The 21491-nt window shown below is 60.9% G+C and overlaps 2 protein-coding genes across 3 annotated transcripts; both read left to right on the top strand.

Annotated features, from left to right (window-relative positions):
- The first annotated feature begins 219 nt into the window (after positions 1 to 219).
- LOC120246484 (epiplakin-like) lies at positions 220 to 9198 on the top strand. The gene is given in 2 exon segments (XM_039254009.1): positions 220 to 8543; positions 8545 to 9198. Coding segments are annotated over 2 exon segments (8694 nt in total). The 3' UTR covers positions 8915 to 9198.
- Positions 9199 to 12267: 3069 nt separating this feature from the next.
- NRBP2 (nuclear receptor binding protein 2) lies at positions 12268 to 19949 on the top strand. Of its 2 annotated transcripts, XM_039254156.1 has the most exons (18): positions 12268 to 12448; positions 12973 to 13095; positions 13167 to 13268; positions 13386 to 13475; positions 13642 to 13682; positions 13768 to 13862; positions 13990 to 14013; positions 14102 to 14185; positions 14271 to 14326; positions 14419 to 14514; positions 15724 to 15856; positions 15974 to 16076; positions 16215 to 16265; positions 16340 to 16475; positions 17305 to 17358; positions 17456 to 17519; positions 17618 to 17673; positions 17762 to 19949. In XM_039254156.1, exons 1-18 carry the CDS (start codon positions 12326 to 12328, stop codon positions 17828 to 17830), a joined length of 1500 nt encoding a protein of 499 aa, XP_039110087.1. In that variant the 5' UTR covers positions 12268 to 12325; the 3' UTR covers positions 17831 to 19949. The 2 variants fall into 2 exon arrangements, with proteins under 2 accessions (XP_039110087.1, XP_039110088.1); XM_039254157.1 differs by lacking the exon at positions 12973 to 13095.
- Positions 19950 to 21491: the final 1542 nt, after the last annotated feature.

Below are 21491 nucleotides of genomic sequence, written 5' to 3'. Positions count from 1 at the left end.
CACAGGACAAGGCCAAGGGCCTTACCTAGATGCTCCTCCCCATCTCTCAGGAGGGCCAGCCATGTCTGGAGGCTGACTCGGGGTCTGGGAGTGACCTCTTGAGTGTCTCCCTGTCTGCCTGGGCCAGTCCAGGGCCCCTAACAGAGCTTTTCCACCCCATACAGAGAGCAGAGGCAGCGGACCCCGGGGGAGCGAGTTCTAGACAACAGGCTGAGCAGGATGAATGGCCACGCCTCTCCCCCTCTTGATGTACTGGTCACCGACGGCACCGAGCCGGCCGTCGTCCCCAAGACCACGAAGGCCATGCCGGGAACCAGCACCCCCTCCGGGCCCCAGTCTGCCCAGCCCAAGATCATCGCCGGGGTGTACGTGGAGGCCTCCGGCCAGGCACAGAGCCTCTACGCTGCCATGAAGCAGGGCCTCCTGCCGGCCGAGCTGGGGCTGGCGCTGCTGGAGGCCCAGGCGGCCACCGGAGGCCTTGTGGACCCCACGCAAGGCTGCTCCCTCCCTGTGTCTGAGGCCCTGCGGCAGGGCCTGGTCGGCCTGGAGCTCAAGGAGAAGCTGCTGGTGGCCGAGCGCGCCGTCACCGGCTACCCCGACCCCTACGGCGGCGAGAGGCTGGCGCTCTTCCAGGCCATCGGGAAGGAGGTGGTAGACAGAGCGCTGGGCTGGGGCTGGCTGCAGGCCCAGCTGGCCACGGGGGGCCTGGTGGATCCCGTCCGGGGCACGCGAGTGGCCCCGGGGCCGGCCTGCATGCAGGGCCTCCTGGGTGAGGAAGCGTGGCGTGGCCTGTCTGACAGCAAGGCCAGCGACGGCGGCCCCGGCTTCCTGGACCCCAACACGCTGGAGCGGCTGCCGTACGGCGAGCTGCTGGGCCGCTGCGTGAGGGCCCCGGGCACGGGGCTGGCCCTACTGCCCCTCACGACCACTTTCCACACCCTGAGCGGGGCAGCGAGCTTGGCCGAGCTGCTAGAGGCGGGGGTCCTGGATGAGGAGGCCGCCCGGGGCCTTCGGGAGGGCAAGCTGCCGGCCCGGGCGCTGAGCACGAGGGCCGACGTGAGGCGGTACCTGCAGGGCACCGGGGGGGTCGCGGGGGCCGTCCTGCTGCCCGCAGGCCACAAGAAGAGCTTCTACCAGGCCGCCACCGAACACCTGCTCCCGATGGGCACGGCGCTCGCGCTCCTGGAGGCCCAGGCCGCCACCTGCACGCTGGTGGACCCGGCCACCGGCCAGCGGCTCCGCGTGGATGAGGCGGTCAGGTCAGGCCTGGTCGGCCCAGAGCTCCACAGGCAGCTCCTGGTGGCGGAGGAGGCCGTGACGGGGTACCGTGACCCCTTCAGCAGCACCCGAGTGCCTCTCTTCCAGGCCATGAAGAAGGAGCTGGTGGACAGGCCTCTGGCCTTGCGGCTCCTTGATGCCCAGCTGGCCACAGGTGGGCTAGTGTGTCCGGCCCGCAGGCTCCGGCTGCCCCTGGAGGCCGCCCTGCGCTTCGGATGCCTGGACGAAGAGACTCAGCAGTGTCTCTCCCAGGCCACTGGCTTCTGGGACCCCGGCACGCAGGAAAGCCTGGGCTATGAGCAGCTGCTGGCCCACTGCGTCACCGACCCAGAGACGGGGCTGGCCTTCCTTCCCCTCCTGGGGGGCGCCCTTGCGGAGGAGCCCCGAGGACTCCCATTCATTGACCACAGCACCCGGCAGGCCTTGAGCGAGGCCGTGAGCACCGTCTCCGCGGGGCCGTTCCAGGGCCGGCCCGCATCTCTCTGGGAGCTGCTCTTCTCAGAGTCCATCCCCGTGGAGCAGAGGGCGGCACTGGCCCAGCGCTACAAGGAAGGCACCATCTCGCAGGAAGAACTGGCCGCCGTGCTGAGGGCCACCCTCGAGCAGGCTGCGGCCGCGGCCAGGACCACCTTTACCGGCCTGAGGGCGCCTGTGACAGCAGGCGAGCTGCTGAGAGCAGAGATCATCGACCAGGACGTGTACGAGCGGCTGGAGCGAGGACAGGCCACGGCCCAGGAGGTGGCCCAGCTGGGCGCGGTGCGCAGGTACCTGCAGGGCACCGGCTGCGTCGCGGGCGTGCTGCTGCTGGGCTCCCGGGAGCGGCTGGCCGTCTACGAGGCCCGCGGGAGGGGGCTCCTCAGGCACAGCTCCGCCCTCATCCTCCTGGAGGCGCAGGCGGCCACGGGCTTCATCCTCGACCCAAAGGCGAACAAGAGATACTCTGTGGCGGAGGCTCTGAGGGCTGGCCTCATCGGGCCCGATGTGTTTGCAAAGCTGCTGTCGGCCGAGCGCGCCGTCACCGGCTACACCGACCCCTACACCGGGGAGCGCATCTCCCTCTTCCAGGCCATGAAGAGGGACCTCATCGTGCGCGACCACGGCGTCCGCCTGCTGGAGGCCCAGATCGCCACGGGCGGCATCATCGACCCGGTGCACAGCCACCGCCTGCCCGTGGACGTGGCCCACCAGCGCGGCTACTTCGACGAAGAGATGAGCCGCGTCCTGGCGGACCCGAGCGACGACACCAAGGGCTTCTTCGACCCCAACACGCACGAGAACCTCACCTACCTGCAGCTGCTGGAGCGCTGCGTGGAGGACCCCGAGACGGGCCTGCGCCTGCTGCCCCTGAAGGGAGCACAGCCCCCCGTCGTGGATGGCGCCACCCGACAGGCCTTCCAGAGCCTGCTGCTGTCGGTGAAGTTCGGGCGCTTCCAGGGCCAGAGGGTTTCCGCGTGGGAGCTGATCAACTCCGAATACTTCAGCGAGGACCAGAGGAGGCAGTTCCTGCGGAAGTACCGGCAGCGCAGCCTCTCCCTGGCGCAGGTGGGACAGTGGCTGGAGAGGGAGATGGGGAGGTGGGCGGACGTCTCGCTGCCCGGGCTGCGGGGCCGGGTCACGGCCTACCAGCTCTGGGAGGCCCGTGTCATCGGCCGGGAGCTCCTGGAGCGGGTGCTGGAGGGGACGGTCAGCCCCGAAGCCCTCCTCCGCACGGACGGCGTCCAGAGGTGCCTGCAGGGCTCCGGCGCCCTCGGCGGCGTGCTGCTGCGGCCCTCCGGCCGGCGGCTCATCCTGTACGAGGCCGTGAAGCAGAAGGTGCTGGCGCCGGGGGTGGCCCTCGCGCTGCTGGAGGCGCAGGCGGCCACCGGAGCCCTCATCGACCCCCACAGCCTGGAGACCCTGTCGGTGGAGGAGGCCGTGCGCAGGAAGCTGGTGGGGCCGGAGCTGTACGGGCAGCTGAGACAGGCCGAGGACGCTGTCACCGGCTTCAGAGACCCCTTCTCTGGGAAGCGGGTGTCCCTATTCCAGGCCATGAAGAAGGGGCTCGTCCCTGAGGAGCAGGCCGCCCGGCTCCTGGATGCCCAGCTGGCTACCGGCGGGGTCGTTGACCCCATGGCCCACGTCCACCTCCCCACGCCCGTGGCCACCCGGCGAGGCCACATAGACCAGGACACGGAGCACGCCCTGTCCGGCTCGCCCGAGACCTTCCCCGCCCCGGACGGCCGGGGACGCACCAGCTACGCCCGGCTCCTGGCGCAGTGTCACAGGGACGAGGCTTCCGGCCTCCCCCTCCTGCCCCTGCCCGAAAGCGCCCCGGCCGGCCCCACCGACGAGCAGGTCCGGGAGACTCTGCGGGCGCAGCAGGGGACCCAGGACGGCAAGTCCCTCTGGGAGCTGCTGGGCTCTGGCCACTTCACTGACGAGCAGCGGAAGAGCTTGCTGGAGGACTTCAGGTCGGGGAGGACCACCCTGCAGCAGCTGCAGGGAGCTGTGCACAAGTGGGTGCGGGAGGCAGAGCTCCTGGCACGGGCTCGTGTCACGGTGCCCGGCCCCAGGGGCGAGGTTCCTGCCGTCTGGCTGCATGACGTCGGCATCATCACCCCGGAGACCCTGGCGGCCCTGGCTCAGGGCACACGGTCACCTGCGGAGGTCGCCGAGGAGCCCGCCGTGAAGACCCGTCTGTGGGGCACGGGCTGCGTGGCGGGCCTGCTGCTGCAGCCGGCGGGGACCAAGGCCAGCATCGGCCATGCTGTGAGGGACGGCCTGCTGCCTGAGGGGCTGGGGCAAAGGCTGCTGGAGGCCCAGGTGGCCTCTGGTTCCCTCGTTGACCCTCTGACCAGCCAGAGACTGTCTGTGGAAGGCGCAGTGAAGGCGGGCCTGGTGGGCAGGGCGCTGAGCGAGCAGCTGCAGCAGGCCGCCGGGGCCGTGGCCGGGTACGCCGACCCCTACTCGGGAGGCTCCCTGTCACTGTGGCAGGCCATGGGGAAGGGGCTGGTGCCCCAAAGTGAGGGCCTCCGGCTTCTGCAGGTGCAGCTGGCCACAGGGGGCGCGGTGGACCCCGTGCACGGGGTGCACCTGCCCCAGGAGGCAGCTTGCAGGCTTGGGCTCCTGGACGAGCAAGTCAGCCGGGTCCTGACCTCAGCATCCGAGGACAACAAGTTCTTCTTCGACCCAGGCACACGGGACAGGGTGACGTACATGCAGCTCAAGGATCGCTGTGTCTTGGACGGGGACACCGGCCTGCGGCTGCTGCCGCTCACCCCGGACACGGTGCTGGAGGTGGATGAGCACACGACAGTGGCCCTGAGGGCCATGAAGGTGCCCGTCAGCACCGGGAGGTTCGAAGGTCTCAGCGTGTCGCTGTGGGACCTGCTGCACTCAGAGTACGTCGGCGTCCAGCAGCGGCGAGAGCTGGCAGCACTCTGCCGCTCAGGGAGGGCCGCAGCCCTGCGCCAGGTGGCCGTGGCGGTCGCCACCCTGGTGGAGGCGGCAGAGAGGCAGCCCTCGCAGGCCACCTTTAGAGGCCTTCGGAAGCAGGTGTCAGCCAGCGACTTGTTCAGGTCCCAGCTCATTGACAAGCAGACACTGGACGAGCTAAATCGGGGGAGAAAGACGGTGCAGGAGGTGACAGAGATGCACGGCGTGAGGCGGTACCTGGAAGGAGGCAACTTCATTGCTGGGGTTCTCGTCCAGGGCACGAAGGAGAAGATGAGCATCTCCGAGGCCCTGAGGAGGCACATCCTGCGGCCCGGCACGGCCCTGGTGCTGCTGGAGGCGCAGGCGGCCACGGGCTTCGTCATCGACCCCGTGCGCAACCAGAGGCTGTCCGTGGAGGAGGCGGTGGCCGCGGGCGTGGTGGGCGGCGAGATCCAGGAGAAGCTGCTGTCGGCCGAGCGCGCCGTCACCGGCTACACCGACCCCTACACCGGGGAGCGCATCTCCCTCTTCCAGGCCATGAAGAGGGACCTCATCGTGCGCGACCACGGCGTCCGCCTGCTGGAGGCCCAGATCGCCACGGGCGGCATCATCGACCCGGTGCACAGCCACCGCCTGCCCGTGGACGTGGCCTACCAGCGCGGCTACTTCGACGAAGAGATGAGCCGCGTCCTGGCGGACCCGAGCGACGACACCAAGGGCTTCTTCGACCCCAACACGCACGAGAACCTCACCTACCTGCAGCTGCTGGAGCGCTGCGTGGAGGACCCCGAGACGGGCCTGTATATGTTACAAATTGTAAAGAAAGGAGAGACCTACGTTTATACGGATGAAGCCGCGAGACAAGCCCTGCAGTCCCGAACTACAGACATGCATGTGGGGACGTTTGCCAATCAGAACGTCTCCTTCTGGGACCTGCTCTCCTCTCACTACTTCCCAGAGGAAAGGAAGTGGGAGCTCATCCAGGAGTACAGAGCCCAGAGGCTCCCCCTCGAGCAGCTGCTGGAGATCATCACTGCTACGGTGGAAGAAATGGAAAAGCAGTACCAGCTCATCCAAGCTCCAGGCATCGGGGGGCAGGTGACGGCTGCAGACTTATTTAACTCTGGAATCATCGATAAAAGGACTCTGCATGTGCTGCACAGGGAGACGCAGGGGGGGCAGGGCCTCAGCAGGCTGCCCCAGGTGAAGACCTATCTGGAAGGCAGCGGCTGCATCGCAGGGCTGACAATACCATCCACCCAAGAGGTGATGAGCCTCCATGAAGCCAGCAGGAAAGGACTCATCCCCTTGGGCTTCGCGGCTCAGCTGCTGGAGGCGCAGGCGGCCACTGGGTTCCTGCTGGATCCCCACAGCCGCAGGAGGCTGTCTGTGCACCAGGCCGTGGCTGAGGGGCTGGTGGGCGAGGATTTGCAGGAAAGGCTTCTGGACGCTGAGTAGGCCGCTCATGGCTACACAGACCCAGTCACGGGTGACAAAGTCCCACTGTTCCAGGCCATGAAAAAGAAGTTAGTCAAACGGGAGGAGGCGCTCAGACTGCTGGAGGTGCAGGTGGCCACGGGGGGCGTCATTGATCCCCTGCACCACCACCGGCTCCCGCTGGACGAGGCCTACAGACGCGGGTGTCTGCACGAGCACACATACCCCCTCGTTTCAGATCAGAAGCACATGAATAAAAGGTTTGTGGATCCAAACACTCAGGAGAGGGTCACCTACCGACAGCTGCAGGAAAGGAGCCAAACGGAGGTGGGGACAGGCTGGGCTCTCTTCCCGCTGCTCGAGAGTCAACACGCCGCTGCCTATGTCGACGAGCCCACCAGGAGGGCCCTGGAGGCAGAGCGGGTGGACGTGCAAGTGGGAAGGTACAAGAACCAGAGGCCATCACTGTGGGAGATCCTGAACTCAGAATATGTGACGGAGGAGATGAAGCTCCACTTGATTGGGGAATACAAAAGAGACACAGCGAAAGCATTAGAAAAGGTAGTGAATATCATTTTAGAACTGATAGATGAGAAGGAAAAAGGTAAGAAACAATTGTGGTTCCGAGGATTCAGAAAACAAATCACAGCTGCCGAACTGTTCCATTCAGGGATAATCACCGAGAAGATGCTAGAAGATCTGGACAAGGGAGCCAGCACCACGGAGGTCATCAGAAAGGACGAACGGGTCAAACGCTACCTGGAGGGCACGAGCTGCATCGCGGGCGTGCTGGTGCCCGCCAAGCACGAGCCGGGCCGGCAGGAGAAGATGAGCATCTACCAGGCCATGTGGAAGGGCGTCCTGCGGCCCGGCACGGCCCTGGTGCTGCTGGAGGCGCAGGCGGCCACGGGCTTCGTCATCGACCCCGTGCGCAACCAGAGGCTGTCCGTGGAGGAGGCGGTGGCCGCGGGCGTGGTGGGCGGCGAGATCCAGGAGAAGCTGCTGTCGGCCGAGCGCGCCGTCACCGGCTACACCGACCCCTACACCGGGGAGCGCATCTCCCTCTTCCAGGCCATGAAGAGGGACCTCATCGTGCGCGACCACGGCGTCCGCCTGCTGGAGGCCCAGATCGCCACGGGCGGCATCATCGACCCGGTGCACAGCCACCGCCTGCCCGTGGACGTGGCCCACCAGCGCGGCTACTTCGACGAAGAGATGAGCCGCGTCCTGGCGGACCCGAGCGACGACACCAAGGGCTTCTTCGACCCCAACACGCACGAGAACCTCACCTACCTGCAGCTGCTGGAGCGCTGCGTGGAGGACCCCGAGACGGGCCTGCGCCTGCTGCCCCTCACAGACCAGGCTGCCAAGGGTCGGGAGCTGGTCTACACCGACTCGGAGGCCCGGGACGTGTTCGAGAAAGCCACCGTGTCTGCGCCATTTGGCAAGTTCCGGGGCAAGACGGTGACCATCTGGGAAATCATCAACTCCGAGTACTTCACGGCAGAGCAGCGGCGGGATCTGGTGCGGCAGTTCCGCACGGGCAAGGTCACCGTGGAGAAGATCATCAAGATCGTCATCACGGTGGTCGAGGAGCACGAGCAGAAAGGGCAGCTCTGCTTCCAGGGTCTGCGGGCCCTGGTCCCTGCTGCCGAGCTGCTCGAGAGCGGTGTCATCGACCGCGACCTCTACCGCCAGCTGCAGAAGGGCGAGCGCTCAGTGCAAGAGGTGGCCGAGGTGGATGCTGTGCGGCGGGCCCTGCGGGGTAGTGACGTCATCGCAGGGGTGTGGCTGGAAGAGGCAGGACAGAGGCTGAGCATCTACGAGGCCCTGAAGAAAGACTTGCTGCAGCCGGAGGCAGCTGTGGCACTTCTGGAGGCCCAGGCTGGCACCGGGCACGTCATCGACCCCGCCACAAGCGCCCGGCTCACCGTGGACGAGGCGGTGCGTGCTGGCCTGGTGGGGCCCGAGCTGCATGAGAAGTTGCTGTCGGCCGAGAAGGCCGTGACCGGCCACAAAGACCCCTACTCGGGGCAGAGCGTCTCTCTGTTCCAGGCCCTAAAGAAGGGCCTCATCCCCAGGGAGCAGGGCTTGCGCCTGCTGGATGCCCAGCTGTCCACAGGTGGCATCGTGGACCCAAGCAAGAGCCACCGTGTGCCCGTGGACGTCGCCTATGCCCGTGGCTACCTGGACGAGGAGACCAGCCGAGCCCTGTCGGCGCCCAGGGACGACGCCAAGACCTACTCCGACCCCCGCACACAAGAGCCGGTCACCTACAGCCAGCTGCAGCGGCAGTGCCGGTCCGACCCGCTCACGGGGCTGAGCCTGCTGCCACTCTCGGAGAAGGAGGCCCGGGCCCGGCGGGAGGGACTCTGCTCTGAGCTGCAGGCTCGCGAGACCTTTCAGAAGACCCCCNAAGCTGCTGTCGGCCGAGCGCGCCGTCACCGGCTACACCGACCCCTACACCGGGGAGCGCATCTCCCTCTTCCAGGCCATGAAGAGGGACCTCATCGTGCGCGACCACGGCGTCCGCCTGCTGGAGGCCCAGATCGCCACGGGCGGCATCATCGACCCGGTGCACAGCCACCGCCTGCCCGTGGACGTGGCCCACCAGCGCGGCTACTTCGACGAAGAGATGAGCCGCGTCCTGGCGGACCCGAGCGACGACACCAAGGGCTTCTTCGACCCCAACACGCACGAGAACCTCACCTACCTGCAGCTGCTGGAGCGCTGCGTGGAGGACCCGGAGACGGGTCTCTTGTTTTTGTCCTTGAGTGCCGTTTGAATGGCCTTTAGCCTTTTCCTGGGTCCATGTATAAAACTTATATCAGTTAATCAAGTGTTTAGGAATATTGCAATTATTTGTCAATCCACTGTCCCTTGTGTTATATATCTTTCTTGTCATAAACCAAAAATTTCCTTTATCTTGCTAGTTTTCCCACTTTTCAATTTTGTTGTAATGTAACATAATCTTCTTTTCTTACTCTCGTCCGCGTATCTCCTTTTTTGTTGCGAATTCTTAGCACATTTGTGTCTGAGACAATAGTCGGTGATGTTCTCTATTAAATCATGTTCCGTCTTAGTACAAACCGTCTTCCTCTCATTGGTGTGGCTGTGGTACCACATTGAAGTACACACATTCCTTTCTTATATTCCTTTTTTTACATGGTCTGTTTTCCATTTTATTTTCCCTTTTTTTTTTTTTTGAGTGTTTATTTATGAGAGACAAGGACAACATGAGGGGTGAGGGACAGAGATGGAAAGAGAGAGAGAGACAGAGAGAATCCCAAGCAGTCTCCGGAGCTGTCATCCCAGCGCCCAGTGTGGAGCCCAAAACCATGAACCCTGAGATCTTGACCTGAGCCAAAGCCAAGAGTCAGATCCTTACCTGACTGATCCACCCAGGTACCCATGTCCTTTCTATTTTAAAGATATGGTCCTGCCTGTGGATTATGTCATTTGCTATTAAGTTTTCTTTTCAATTCAGTGGTTCATGGTTATTTCGGGTCCCTCTTTGGTGGCTGTGTGTCCCCTTGCTGTGCTCAATAAAGCTCAGCCTGAATCTGTGTCTTGGAGTAGCTCTTCCATTAGGTGTGTTCCCTCATGGGTCGATCACTGGCACGGTTTATAGCTCTATGCTTTATGATTTACAAAGAAATATTAATGTTTAAGGAAATGTCTCTGATTTCCGAGGTTTGATTGGTCAGATGTTTTAAATGTAAAAATAAGAAGTTAAAAAGGAAAATAACAATCACAAATGTAGGGTAACATGGAGTTGTTTTTAGAATAGTGTGTTAAAACACTCCATTAGGGGGCCTGTGGGCGGCTCAGTTGCTTGAGCATCCCATTATTGATTTGAGCTCAGGTCATGATCTGAGGGATAGGAGATGGGAGTTCCGTTTTGGATTTCATTCTGAGCATGGAGCCTGCTTCAGATTCTCGGGGCATCTGGGTGGCTCAGTTGGTTAAATGTCTGACTCTTTTAGCACAGGTCATGATCTCGTGGTTTTTGAGTTCAAATCCTACGTTGGGCTCTATGCTGACAGCTCAGAGCCTTCTGGGGAGTCTCTTTCTCCCTTTCTTTGACCTTCCCCTGCTCCGTCTCTCTCTCTCTCTCTCTCTCTCTCTCTCTCTCTCTCTCATAAATAAACATTAAAAAAGATCCTCTGGGGCGCCTGGGTGGCTTAGTCGGTTGAGCGTCCGACTTTTGCTTAGGTCATGACCTCGCGGTTCGTGGGTTCGAGTCCCGCGTCGGGCTCTGTGCTGACTGCCAGCTCGGAGCCTGGAGCCTGTTTCAGTCTGTGACTCCCTCTCTCTCTGACCCTCCCCTCCTCACGCTGTGTCTCTCTCTCCTAGAGATAAATAAAAATTTTAAAATAATAAAAAAAAAGATCCTCTCTCTCTCCATTTCCCCCTCTCCTCACCCATGCTCACTTGCTCTCTAAAAGGAAATAATAATGATAAAAGACCACTGAAGGGTCATACTCAATGACTGCTACAAGAGCTTGGTGCTTCAGTCATTTATTAAAGTCTATGTAGTTGGGACAGAGGGCTGGTCCTCACTGGTCTCCCTCTTTAGTACACAGAGTTCTGAGCAGGTGAATGAGATTTTCAAAGTTCTGCCTGGTCCTGGGGAAACCAGGACACAGGGAGCAGGCTGCTCCATGGTCTTGGTGAGCAAGGCTGGTTCTAGAAGGTCGGCAACAGTAAGGATGGCGGACGCGGTCCGATGCTTAAAGAGAAGTGTCCCTTTTGACTGATACACTAGTGGGGCTGAAGGCCATTCCGCAGAGCAGGCGCTCAGGGCTGGGGTTCAAGTTTGAGAGGAGGCAGGCACGGGCATGCACCACTTTTCTCTCTAGAAAGAGACGATGAAGTCAGGGTGAGGAATCAGCAGTTGCGACAGGGTAAGACCATGGGAGGGCAGTGGGGCAAAGGGAGATTTTAGACAAGAATCCTAGAGAATGTCTCTTGTTGACTCGGTCAGAGGGTGTGACCAGGGGCCTCCTGGAGAGAAAGGGGCTGCATGTGAGGAGGGAGGGGCTCCCCACCCTGGGCTCCTCTGTGCCGGGGGAGCCGTCAGCAGAACAGCAAGAGAAGAGAGTAAATCGCCGTTTTGGAGCGTGGGAAGGTGACCCGGAGCAAGCGAAAGTCAAGTGCAGAAGGGCAGGCGGGGGAGGCTTGTGACCGGCAACTAAAGCCGTCTGGTCAGCCTGCTGGTGTGTGTCTGCATCACGTCGGTGACCCTGGGAGCCGGTGGGGAGGACGCGCCGGGAGAGCTGGCCTCCCAGGTGCCCCATAGCCTCCCTGTCCTCGGGGAGTCGCCCCCTCGCCGCCCTCCAGGCTGGGCCCATCCCGGGGCGACGCAAGCCTGGAGACAACCGCGGGGCAGCGTGAGGGTGGTGGGCAAGCGGAGCGGGAAAATCCCGCGGTTCCGAGAGCCGCACAGGGCGTTTCCCGGGGCCCCAGGCCGGGCCCACGCGGGTTGCCGGCGCCCAGGGAGGACCCGACGTGCCCGGCTCCAGGACGGCGCCGAACCCCCTGAGGTCGGGCCGCTGGACTCCGGACGGTGGTGGGGCCTCCTCCGCCCGCAGCCGAGACCGGAGGCTGGCTGCACGAGCCGGTACCCGGACCGCAGCTGGGCCCCGGGGGCGCGGGCCCTAGTCGGAATAGGCGGGGCGTCCGCCGGAGCGGGGCCCCCCCCCGTGGGGCGGGGCCTCAGGCAGGGCTAGGCCGGGCCTCGGCCTGGGAGAGGGCCGCACCCGGGGCGGGGCCCGAGAGCGGGTACACAGCAGCGGCGACCCCGCGGATGGGGCGGGGCTGGAGGGCGTGGCCTTAGGCTGGCGCTGCGCGGGGCCTGGGCACGCGGCCACAGATGGGGCGGGGCCGGGGCGGGGCGGGGCGGGGCTTTGCCGGGTGGTGGGCGGGGCCCGGCGCGGGCACGGCGCTCCGCCGGGAATCTCTCTCACGCTCCGGCCCCGGGAGGCTGCTCCGGAGCGGCGGGCGGGTCCCCCCCACCCCGCTGGCCGCGCGCCCGAGCCTCCCAATTCCCGGAGCTGGGTGCGGGCCCGCGGCGGCGGGCGGCGGCTCCGCTCCCGCCGCGGCGTCTGGGCTCAGGGCCAGGGCGGGCGGGGAGCGGCGGCGGCGGTGGCGGCGGCGGGTCCCGCGGAGGGCGGCGGCCTGGGCCAGCCCAGCCATGGCGGCCCCGGAGCCGGCACCGAGGCGGGGCCGGGAGCGGGAGCGGGAGGATGAGAGCGAGGACGAGAGCGACATCCTGGAGGAGAGCCCTTGCGGCCGCTGGCAGAAGCGGCGGGAGCAGGTGGGCACGGCGGCGCCGGGGGGGTGGGGGGAAGGACCGGGGGAGGGATGGTGGTCACCGCCCACCCCCGGCGGAGGAGCCCGGGAGGCCACGAAGGGCCCGTGGGAGCGCTGGGCAAGCCGACAGACCAGAAACCTCTCCGCGGCCTCGCCCCCTAACTGGGCGGCCCCTGCACCCCTTTGGCCCTGGTCCTCCTGCCCTGGTGACGATCCCCCCAGTTTCCTAAAGTCCAGCCTCCTCCCAGGACCACCTCCCCATCCCTCTGTGACCAGACCAGCAGCTAGCCCCCTGAACACCATCCTGACTCCCCTGAAACCTGCCCCAAATCCCCTGGCCCCGCCCCTGGATACCACTACTTAGCTAGTAGAGGCCAGCCTGCCTCCGGTCCTGCAGTTCCCCCTTGGAGGGGGTCAGGGCCAGTATACCAAGCTTGCTTCCCCTCCAAGGGTGTGGGCAGAGACCAAGCCCTCACTCGGTGTCCTGACACAGATCGCCACACTCATACCTCCCTCCCCCACTGCCAGGTGAACCAGGGGAACATGCCGGGGGTCCAGAGCACCTTCCTGGCCATGGACACAGAGGAGGGGGTGGAGGTGGTGTGGAATGAGTTGCACTTCGGGGATAGGAAGGCCTTCGCAGCCCATGAGGTGAGGCCTGCCCACCCCTTGAGCGACCGCGGCCCCCCACCACCACCCCGTGACCGCACCCCCCTTCCCAGGAGAAGATCCAGACCATGTTTGAGCAGCTGGCGCTGGTAGACCACCCCAACATCGTCAAGCTGCACAAATACTGGCTGGATGCCTCGGAAGCCCGGGCGCGGGTGAGCCATGGTCATGATCACACCACAGGCACACCACAGGGAGGGATGTGGCCACGGGGGGGGGGGGGGCGGTGGTAGCAACCCAGCTGCAGCTGTCGGAGCCCACCCACCCCGCAGGTCATCTTCATCACAGAGTACGTGTCATCAGGGAGCCTCAAGCAATTCCTCAAAAAGACCAAGAAAAACCACAAGGCCATGAACGCCCGGGTATGGGGAGTGGGCTGGGGCTGCATTGGGGATGTGGCTAAGGGGCAGACCTGGGGACCTAAATGGGCCGGGGCCGGGTCAGGGATGAGAGGTGGGGGTGCGGGGTGGGCACCATAGGCGCAGCTGCCTCTCCCGCACCGGTCGGACAGAGTCCATCCGCCAGCAGGCCTGGAAGCGCTGGTGCACGCAGATCCTGTCTGCACTCAGGTGAGGGTCTGGGCTTGCCCCACCACGTCCCTACAGCCTCAGTGACCCCTGACCTGACTATACCTGCCCTCCTTTCCCTCTGCAGCTTTCTACATGCCTGCAACCCTCCCATCATCCATGGGAACCTGACCAGTGATACCATCTTCATACAGCACAACGGCCTCATCAAGATTGGCTCTGGTGCTGGCGGGGTTGGGGGGGGTGCGGCTGCTAGGGGAGGAGGGGGCTGCCAGAAACTGTGGGCAGAAGACACCCAATGCCCCACCACACTGACGCCTACTCTTTCTCCCTGCGGTGGCCGGTGCAGTGTGGCACCGTATCTTCTCCAACGGTGCGTGGGGACCCTGGGGGGGGGGGGACCGTAGGGGGATGGAGGGCACGGAGAAGTACAGCCTGCTCATCCTCTCCTCTCCCCACAGCGCTCCCGGATGATCTCCGAAGCCCTATCCACGTGGAGCGCGAGGAACCACGGAACCTTCACTTCTTCCCGCCAGAGTACGGTGGTGAGTCCAGAGTCCAGGAGCCCCGGCTGTGCCCCGCATACACCGCGTGCGCCACACCCCACCTGACCTGCTCTCCCCCTTTCAGAGGTTGCTGATGGCACTGCTGTGGACATCTTCTCCTTTGGGATGTGTGCACTGGAGGTACCGGCCCGATGGCCCTGGGGCCTCCCAGCTAGCTCAGCCTGCATCTCACCTGTGCTCTCTTCCCTGCCTGACCTGGGCCTGCCTTCCAGATGGCTGTGCTGGAGATCCAAGCCAATGGGGACACCCGGGTCACAGAGGAGGCCATCACTCGTGCCAGGCACTCGCTGAGTGACCCCAACATGCGGGTAAGCAGCTTGCCTTGCCCCTCCCGGCTGACTCTTGGTGCTCCAGGTGAGGGCCAGGAAGGTGCTTCGAGCAGGCCTGGAGGTACAGTGGGTTGGTGTTGCCGAGCGGTGTGCCAGCTCCAGTGCCCAAAGGCCTACCCACAGGAGGGCCTTACCCACAGCTCTGAGGCTCTGAGGCACATTCTAAAGAAGGGGAGACCCGAGGGATGCTACTCGTGTGAGTCCTGTCCTTACGCCTGGCTTAGAGATGAGAGAGACGCTCAGAGAAACAAAGTGCTTTGCCCAAGGCTTTGGGAGAAGTGGTAGACCCAGTGTTCGACTCCACGTCCCTGCCTTTAAGCCTCCAGGAAACAAGGTGGAGGCAGTGTGGCTCTGGCTTATGTGGGGGCCAGGGTCGGGGACAAAGGGAGCAGGGATCTGTACCCATAATCTCTCCAGGCTGTCCGGCTTGACCACAAAACTTCTGGGGTCAGAGTGGTAGGGCCTTGGGGCACCTGGGTGGCTCGGTCAGTTAAGCTTCTGACTCCTGAATGTGGAGGCTGCTTGGGATTCTCTCTCTCTCTGCCCCTCCCCTGCTCACACGTGTGTGTGTGTGTGTGTGTGTGCTCTCTCTCTTTCTCTCTCTCTCAAAATAAATAAATAAACTTTAAAAAACAAAAACAAAAAAGGAGTGATGGGGCTGGCGAGAAGCAGGGCCGGAATAGGCACGAGAGGCAGCAGAGGGCGTGTGCGCGGTGGGACAGAGCGCTATGAAGGTCATCTCTGGAGTTGGGCCTGAACTGAGGCCATCAGAGAGGGGCAATCTGTGGGCAGGTGGGTTTATGCTGGGCTACTCTGCCCTCCAAGCGCCTGGGCTGACGAGCTGGCACTCTGCCCGGCCCCGAGGCTGCAGGGCAGGGACGGGTGCCGCCCTCGGCAGTACAGGCTCCGTCTGTGAGCTGCAGAGGCCACGGCCGCTCCCATGAGTTTTGTGAGGGCTGCAGGGAGCGCGGGGAGTTCTGGGCCCAGGGCCTGATGGCTCTGCTTGTAGAACTGGGTCCTGGCTTGGCTGCCCACACCATGCCTCTCCCTATGCCCATTTCTGCAAGAAGACTCCGGTGAGGACTGGACCCTTGGGGTCTGGGGACTTCAGGAGCCTCCCCTCCTCACACCGTGGAGCCAGAGCACAGAGACCCCACCCACTTCAGCCTTTCCTCTTCACGCCCCCAGGAGTTCATCCTCTCCTGCCTGGCCCGGGACCCCGGCCATCGGCCCTCCGCCCACAACCTCCTCTTCCACCGCGTGCTCTTCGAGGTGCACTCCCTGAAGCTCCTGGCGGCTCACTGCTTCCTCCAGCACCAATGTGAGGGGCAGGCAGGCTGGGGGTGCGCCGAGGGCCTGGGGTGGGGACGTGAGAGGGGCCCCGCGGCAGGACCCACGGCTTGGAGTCCACCACCCTGAATGCTCCTGCGGCCTGCAGACCTCATGCCTGAGAACGTGGTGGAGGAAAAGACCAAGGCGGTGGACCTGCATGCGGTCCTGGCAGAGATCCCCCGGCCGCCCCGGCCCCCGCTGCAGTGGCGGTGAGCGCCTGTTGCCCAGAGGCCTCCCCTCTCCACTTGACCAGCCCCCACCCAGTCCTGTGCCCCCCCGCCCTCCGCACGCCACCACCCCCGCGGGGCAGGCTGCCCACCCTCATGTGCTTCTCACCCCCGTGCCAGGTACTCAGAGGTCTCCTGCTTGGAGCTTGACAAATTCCTGGAGGATGTCAGGTGAGAGCTGCCTTGAGTTTGGGGAGCTGGCGGCTACCAGGCTCGGGCCCCCAGCCACCCCAGTGTATCCCCAGGAACGGGATCTACCCACTGATGAACTTTGCCGCTGCTCGACCCCTGGGGCTGCCCCGAGTGCTGGCCCCACCCCCTGAGGAGACCCAGAAGGCCAAGACCCCGACACCAGAACCTTTTGACTCAGAGACCAGAAAGGTGAGCCCGTGTCTCTGCTGCACGGCGCCCTTCCCCAGGCCTGTCCCCGGCCCAGAGGGGCCCCTTCTTGGGGGCTTTGAGTGCCCCCAGCCCAGCTCTCCTCAGGGCTGCCAGACACCAGGTCCCAGCTGACCCTTTTGTTGGGGGTACAAGACGGTAGGACAAGCTGGGATCCTCCCTTTTCAGAGGCTCCTTGCCCCCTGAAGGCCCGTCTCCTTGCTGCCTGCCTGCCTTCCCTGCCCCCCCACCTGCCCTCCATCCCTCCCCTTTGCCAGCCTGCCCCTCTTCCCTGCCCTGTCCTTGCTGTGCTCCAAGCAGCCTTCATCTAGGAATCTCATGTACCCATAGGCCTCTCTGCTCCCTTGCCCTTGGCTTGCTGAGTCCCTGACTTCCCTCCACAGTGCAGCCAGGATTCATGTCCTAACGTCTGAAGCGGCCCACAGAGATGGTGGGGGTCCTCCCATGACCCCCAGGTGCTCTGAGGCCCGGGCCTGCTGGCGTCCCCTGCGTCTGCTCCTTCGTGTCCCTGCTGACCCCTCTCCTCCCCCGCTGTCTCCTGGTTTAGGTGTTCTCTCTGCCTGTGGAAACTCTCTTTCTCCTTCAGTACCTAGACTCAGTGTCTACTCTTCTAGAAGTTTCCCTTAACCTGCCAGGCTACTGATGTGATGTGATATGATGTCAGATGTGCTTTCTAGGCTCTCCTTAAGAGAATTACCTCCATTTCCAGATCTTACTCTTCCTTCTGGGCCCCCCAAGGTGGTATCTGCTCCTGCTACTCAGTGCTGAGGTCAAGCCTCTGAGGTTGACCTTGATCTGCCCCTATCCCCAGGTGATCCAGATGCAATGTAACCTGGAGAGAAGTGAGGACAAGGCCCGCTGGCATGTGAGCAGGGCTGGGGCTGGGCCCGCAGAGGTACAGGGTAGGGGAAGTGGGGATGGGGCGGGTTCTAGGAGCCAACCACGCCCTCCTGCCTCCCCAGCTCACTCTGCTTCTGGTGCTGGAGGACCGGCTGCATCGGCAGCTCACTTATGACTTGCTCCCAAGTAAGTCAGGCGGGGCCCTGGGCAGGGATGAGTGGGGGTGTAGGCGCAGGCAGTGGCCTCACGCCTCTGCCCCACCCCTGCCTGTGCCCCTGCCGCAGCGGACAGTGCCCAGGACCTGGCTGCGGAGCTAGTACACTACGGCTTCGTTCACGAGGTGTGTGGACCAGCCCAGTCAGGCTGGGAGGGGGGCACAGCAGAGTCTGCACCCCTCTGACACCCCATGCCTCCCTCCCACCCTGCAGGATGACAGGACCAAGCTGGCTGCCTTCCTGGAAAGCACCTTCCTCAAGTACCTTGGAGCTCAGCCGTGACCTCCCAAGCCCAGCCCCTAGGGACCAGCCCTGGCAGCCCCCATCGGGAAGCTCAGCATTGGCCCCAGGTTCAGAGGACCAGGGACTGTCCTCTGCTTACATGCTTGGGGACTGATGACCAAACACCTGCCTTCTACTGCTTCCACAGAAGCCCTGGAACAGGGTGGGGGAGGTGGTGGCGTTGGAGCCACAGGGGGCCTATCAAGGTGAAGGAGCCTAGGTTAGGGGTCAGGGGAGTCATTAGGCCCCACGTGTCCTTAGGATCAGGATCCTAGCCAGCTTCCACAACTCAGAATCCCTTCCCATATCCTCCATTTCCTGGCCAAGAGCTCTCCCTCCACCACGATACCTGGTCAGTGATTGTACCTTCAGCTTGGGGGACGCTGCCCTGCAGGGAACCATAGTGCTTGGGGGTGGGGGGTGTAGTCAGTGTTCTGGACAGATGTCTGGCCAGGGAAATGCTCCACCCCCTGTTGGAACCACAGACCCCCACGAGGAACCCCCACGATAAGCCACTGGCACCGCACCTGCAGGCATCAGGCCAGTGCTGGGAACTGGACAGGGCCACAGACTAGCAGAACAGATGACAGAGATGCTTCCGGGAGCCCAAGTTCATCGTTCCATGTGGCTCTTGCACAGCCCTCCAGCCCCTGTCCAGTGCAGACCTGCCACGGAGCCCCCTGCAGACTCCACTGCTCTGAGACAGGGACCTGACACCCTTCTGCAGATACTCTTCCAGTCCCTGCACCCCCCTCCAAAGGGCTATTTTCTCTTTCATTCCCTGGCCTGGGGGGGTTGGGCTCACGCATCTACCTGCTTCTCACTTTGCTTCCTCTCAAGTTCACTACCCCCTTTGTTACCTGCCTAACCTCTTCCCATGGCAGCTGCCTCCCAGCTCCTGAGACTATCGGCTCCTGATTCCCTGTCTCTCCCGTTCAACTCTCCCATCCTTCATTGCCGGGCCTCATTTCTCCCGGACCGCCTCCCCTCCGTCTTCAAACTGAGTTAAACATTTTTAAACACTTTAAATTGCATGTATAAGTTTAGTGCATTCAGGCTTTTTAAGTATTTCTAGTATCAAACCAGGAAAGCTCACGGTTGTATTAGTTCTCTGTTGTTGCTATAAGAATTTACCACAACCTTAATAGCTTAAAATACCACAAATTTATTGTACTTCCACAGGTCACCAGTCTGGCACAGGTCTCACCAGAGTAAACTCAAGGTGTTAGCAAGGCTAGGTTCCTTTCAGGAGGTTCTAGGGGAGCCTAGAGCCTTTCCCTAGGTTTCCATTTTCTGTTCTTCCAGGCTGTTGGCCTGCCGGTGTCAGGCATTGTGCAAGCTCTGGGCACTGGGCAAGGAATTCACCTCCTTGCAATGGTAGGGCCCGTGCCCCCATTTTCTTGACTGCTGTAAACGGAAGGTCATTCTCAGCTTCTACAGGCACCGCATTCCTTGGCTCATGTACCCATCTCCCATCTTCAAAGCCTGCAACAACTAGCTGAGTCTTTCTCATGAACCGTCTGTCTGTTTTTTTGCACCAGGAAAGCCTCATGTAGTTAGGTTGGGTCCACCTGGATAATCCAGAATAATCTCCATACCGCAAGGTTCCTTAATCATACCTACAAAATCCCTTTTGCCATATAAAGTAACATTCACAGGTTCTGGGGTTACAGCATTGACATCTTGGAGGGAAGATGTCATTTTTCCACCTACCACATCACCCTAACTAAAACCAAATGAAAACAAAATTACCAAGGTATTCAAATAAATTAAATGTATAAGCATAGTGAGTCTCAAGTTGTCTTTAAACACCCCAGTACTCTACAAAGTTATTCAAATTCTCACATCTCCCAACTTAATTAACAACTCTAAAATAACTTATATGTCCAGTTGGAAATCCTAATGCTATCATCTTAAAATAATTTGAGCGCCAAATGCGTAACAGATTGTACCCATGATTAAACTGAACTCAAAAGTATCAATACTATCATGGCTTCATTTAATCATGCTTATGTTGAGGTTTTCATTTTAACTTTTATCTTTTCAAAGCTATATATATATATCGTTTTAAAAGTGGAATGTGTTTTTTTCTAACCAACAATAAACAATCAATGCAGTCTCCAGTTCTGATCCTTTCCAAATTTAACTCTTAGTCATTTCTTCAGGCATGTAAAACCCATCTTTCACAAAACCACACATGCTTTTACTGTTTTTTATTGGATTTGCTACATTAAGGTCTTCCCTGGCTGGTGTCCTTGGAGAAGAGCAGGGTCACTGGCCTCAATGTCCTGACCCAGCATCATCTCAGTGTGGTGGGTATTATTACAGCTTCATTACTGCAGGTCTCAGCAGAGGACAGGTGTTCTAAGGTTGTATTTGCTTTCTTGCACAACTTTTTGTTTTGCCTGGAGTTAATAATTGCCTTTTTTTTGTTTGCTTAGTTTTCTATACATGTCTCATTAATTCATTCTTAGTTTCTCCTACTGAAGTGTGAACCTCTCAATACTTGAGATTTATTCCACAATTGACTGCTCAGTTTCATCTTTTCCCAGAGCCCCCACTGTGCCAGCTCTCTGCTCCAGGCTGCTTGTTCTTGGGCCTGTAGCCCAGCTGTCAGCATGAGTTGTTCCTTCACCAGCATCCTGGAGCACCTCCTTTCTCATTTGACTGGATCCTTAGCTTTCATCTTCCTTCACTCACCCTCTGTTTGAGGAGGAACATCCTCCAAGTTTCCTGAGAGAGGATGGGTGGGAAGTTATGGAGTCTTTGCCTATTTGCCCCTAGTCTACTCTCATATCTGCTTGTTAGTGTAGCTAGGCACAAGTTTGCCTAAGTTGAAAATTATTTCTTCCAACGGTTTTGAGGGTATCACAAATTCTAGATTTCTAGAATTTCTAGTCCCAAGAATTCTTATGCATTTCTGAATTCTGACTCTTTAGGACTTCTCTCCCTCTTACTTCCTCTTGTTTTCTCTCCCTCCCTCCCTTTGGAAATTCTTAATATTTCTTCATTTAAAACTTCTCTTTCGGGGCTCCTGGGTGGCCCAGTTGATTTAAGCATCTGACTTCGGCCCAGGTCATGTTCCTGCGCTTCGTGGGTTCGAGCCCCGTGTCAGATTCTGTGCTGACAGCTCAGAGCCTGGAGCCTGCTTCAGCTTCTGTGTCTCCCTCTCTCTACCCCTACCCTGCTTGCGCTCTGTCTCCCAAAAATAAATATTAAAAAAAAAATCTTCTCTTTCATCTATTTTCCAGAGATCCCAATCCTCCAGTTCTAGGAAATTTTTTTTGGTTGATTTTTTTCCCCTTCTCATTTTGAAGAACTTTCATGATTTATATGTTGAACTTTGAACTACAATATATGGTAGTTAAGGGCATAGGCTCTGGGACCATTCTGCTGCTTCCTGCAGTATGATATTGTGCCCCTACTTTCTTGTCTGTAAAAATGGGAGAACAATACCCACTCCATGGGAATCATTGTAAAGATCACACAAGGTAATGTTTGTAAAGTAATGAGAACAGTGCCCAGCACACAAGCACTCTGCCTTATTATACATCAATTTCAAATGTCCCAGGGGAAGCTGCCACCAGAGAGTGGTGCTTGTGCCCCCCACCCTCCTGCAGTGGTGGTGGCAAGTCCCAGCCCATTCACCACTTCACCCATC

Source organism: Hyaena hyaena, unplaced genomic scaffold, assembly GCF_003009895.1.
Source record: "Hyaena hyaena isolate Hyena2069 unplaced genomic scaffold, ASM300989v1 scaffold_474, whole genome shotgun sequence".
Taxonomy (NCBI): Eukaryota; Metazoa; Chordata; class Mammalia; order Carnivora; family Hyaenidae; genus Hyaena; species Hyaena hyaena.
Note: the sequence above shows the minus strand (reverse complement) of the source record. Positions and strands in the feature narration are given on the sequence as shown.

What these genes read in the sequence shown, in the direction of transcription:
- NRBP2 (XM_039254156.1), top strand. Translation starts at nt 12,326, where the DNA reads ATGGCGGCCCCGGAGCCGGCACCGAGGCGGGGCCGGGAGCGGGAGCGG. An exon ending in CGGCCCCCGCTGCAGTGGCG is followed by an intron (nt 16,077 to 16,214) that starts GTGAGCGCCTGT and finishes CCCCCGTGCCAG; the next exon opens with GTACTCAGAGGTCTCCTGCT. An exon ending in AGGACAAGGCCCGCTGGCAT is followed by an intron (nt 17,359 to 17,455) that starts GTGAGCAGGGCT and finishes CTGCCTCCCCAG; the next exon opens with CTCACTCTGCTTCTGGTGCT.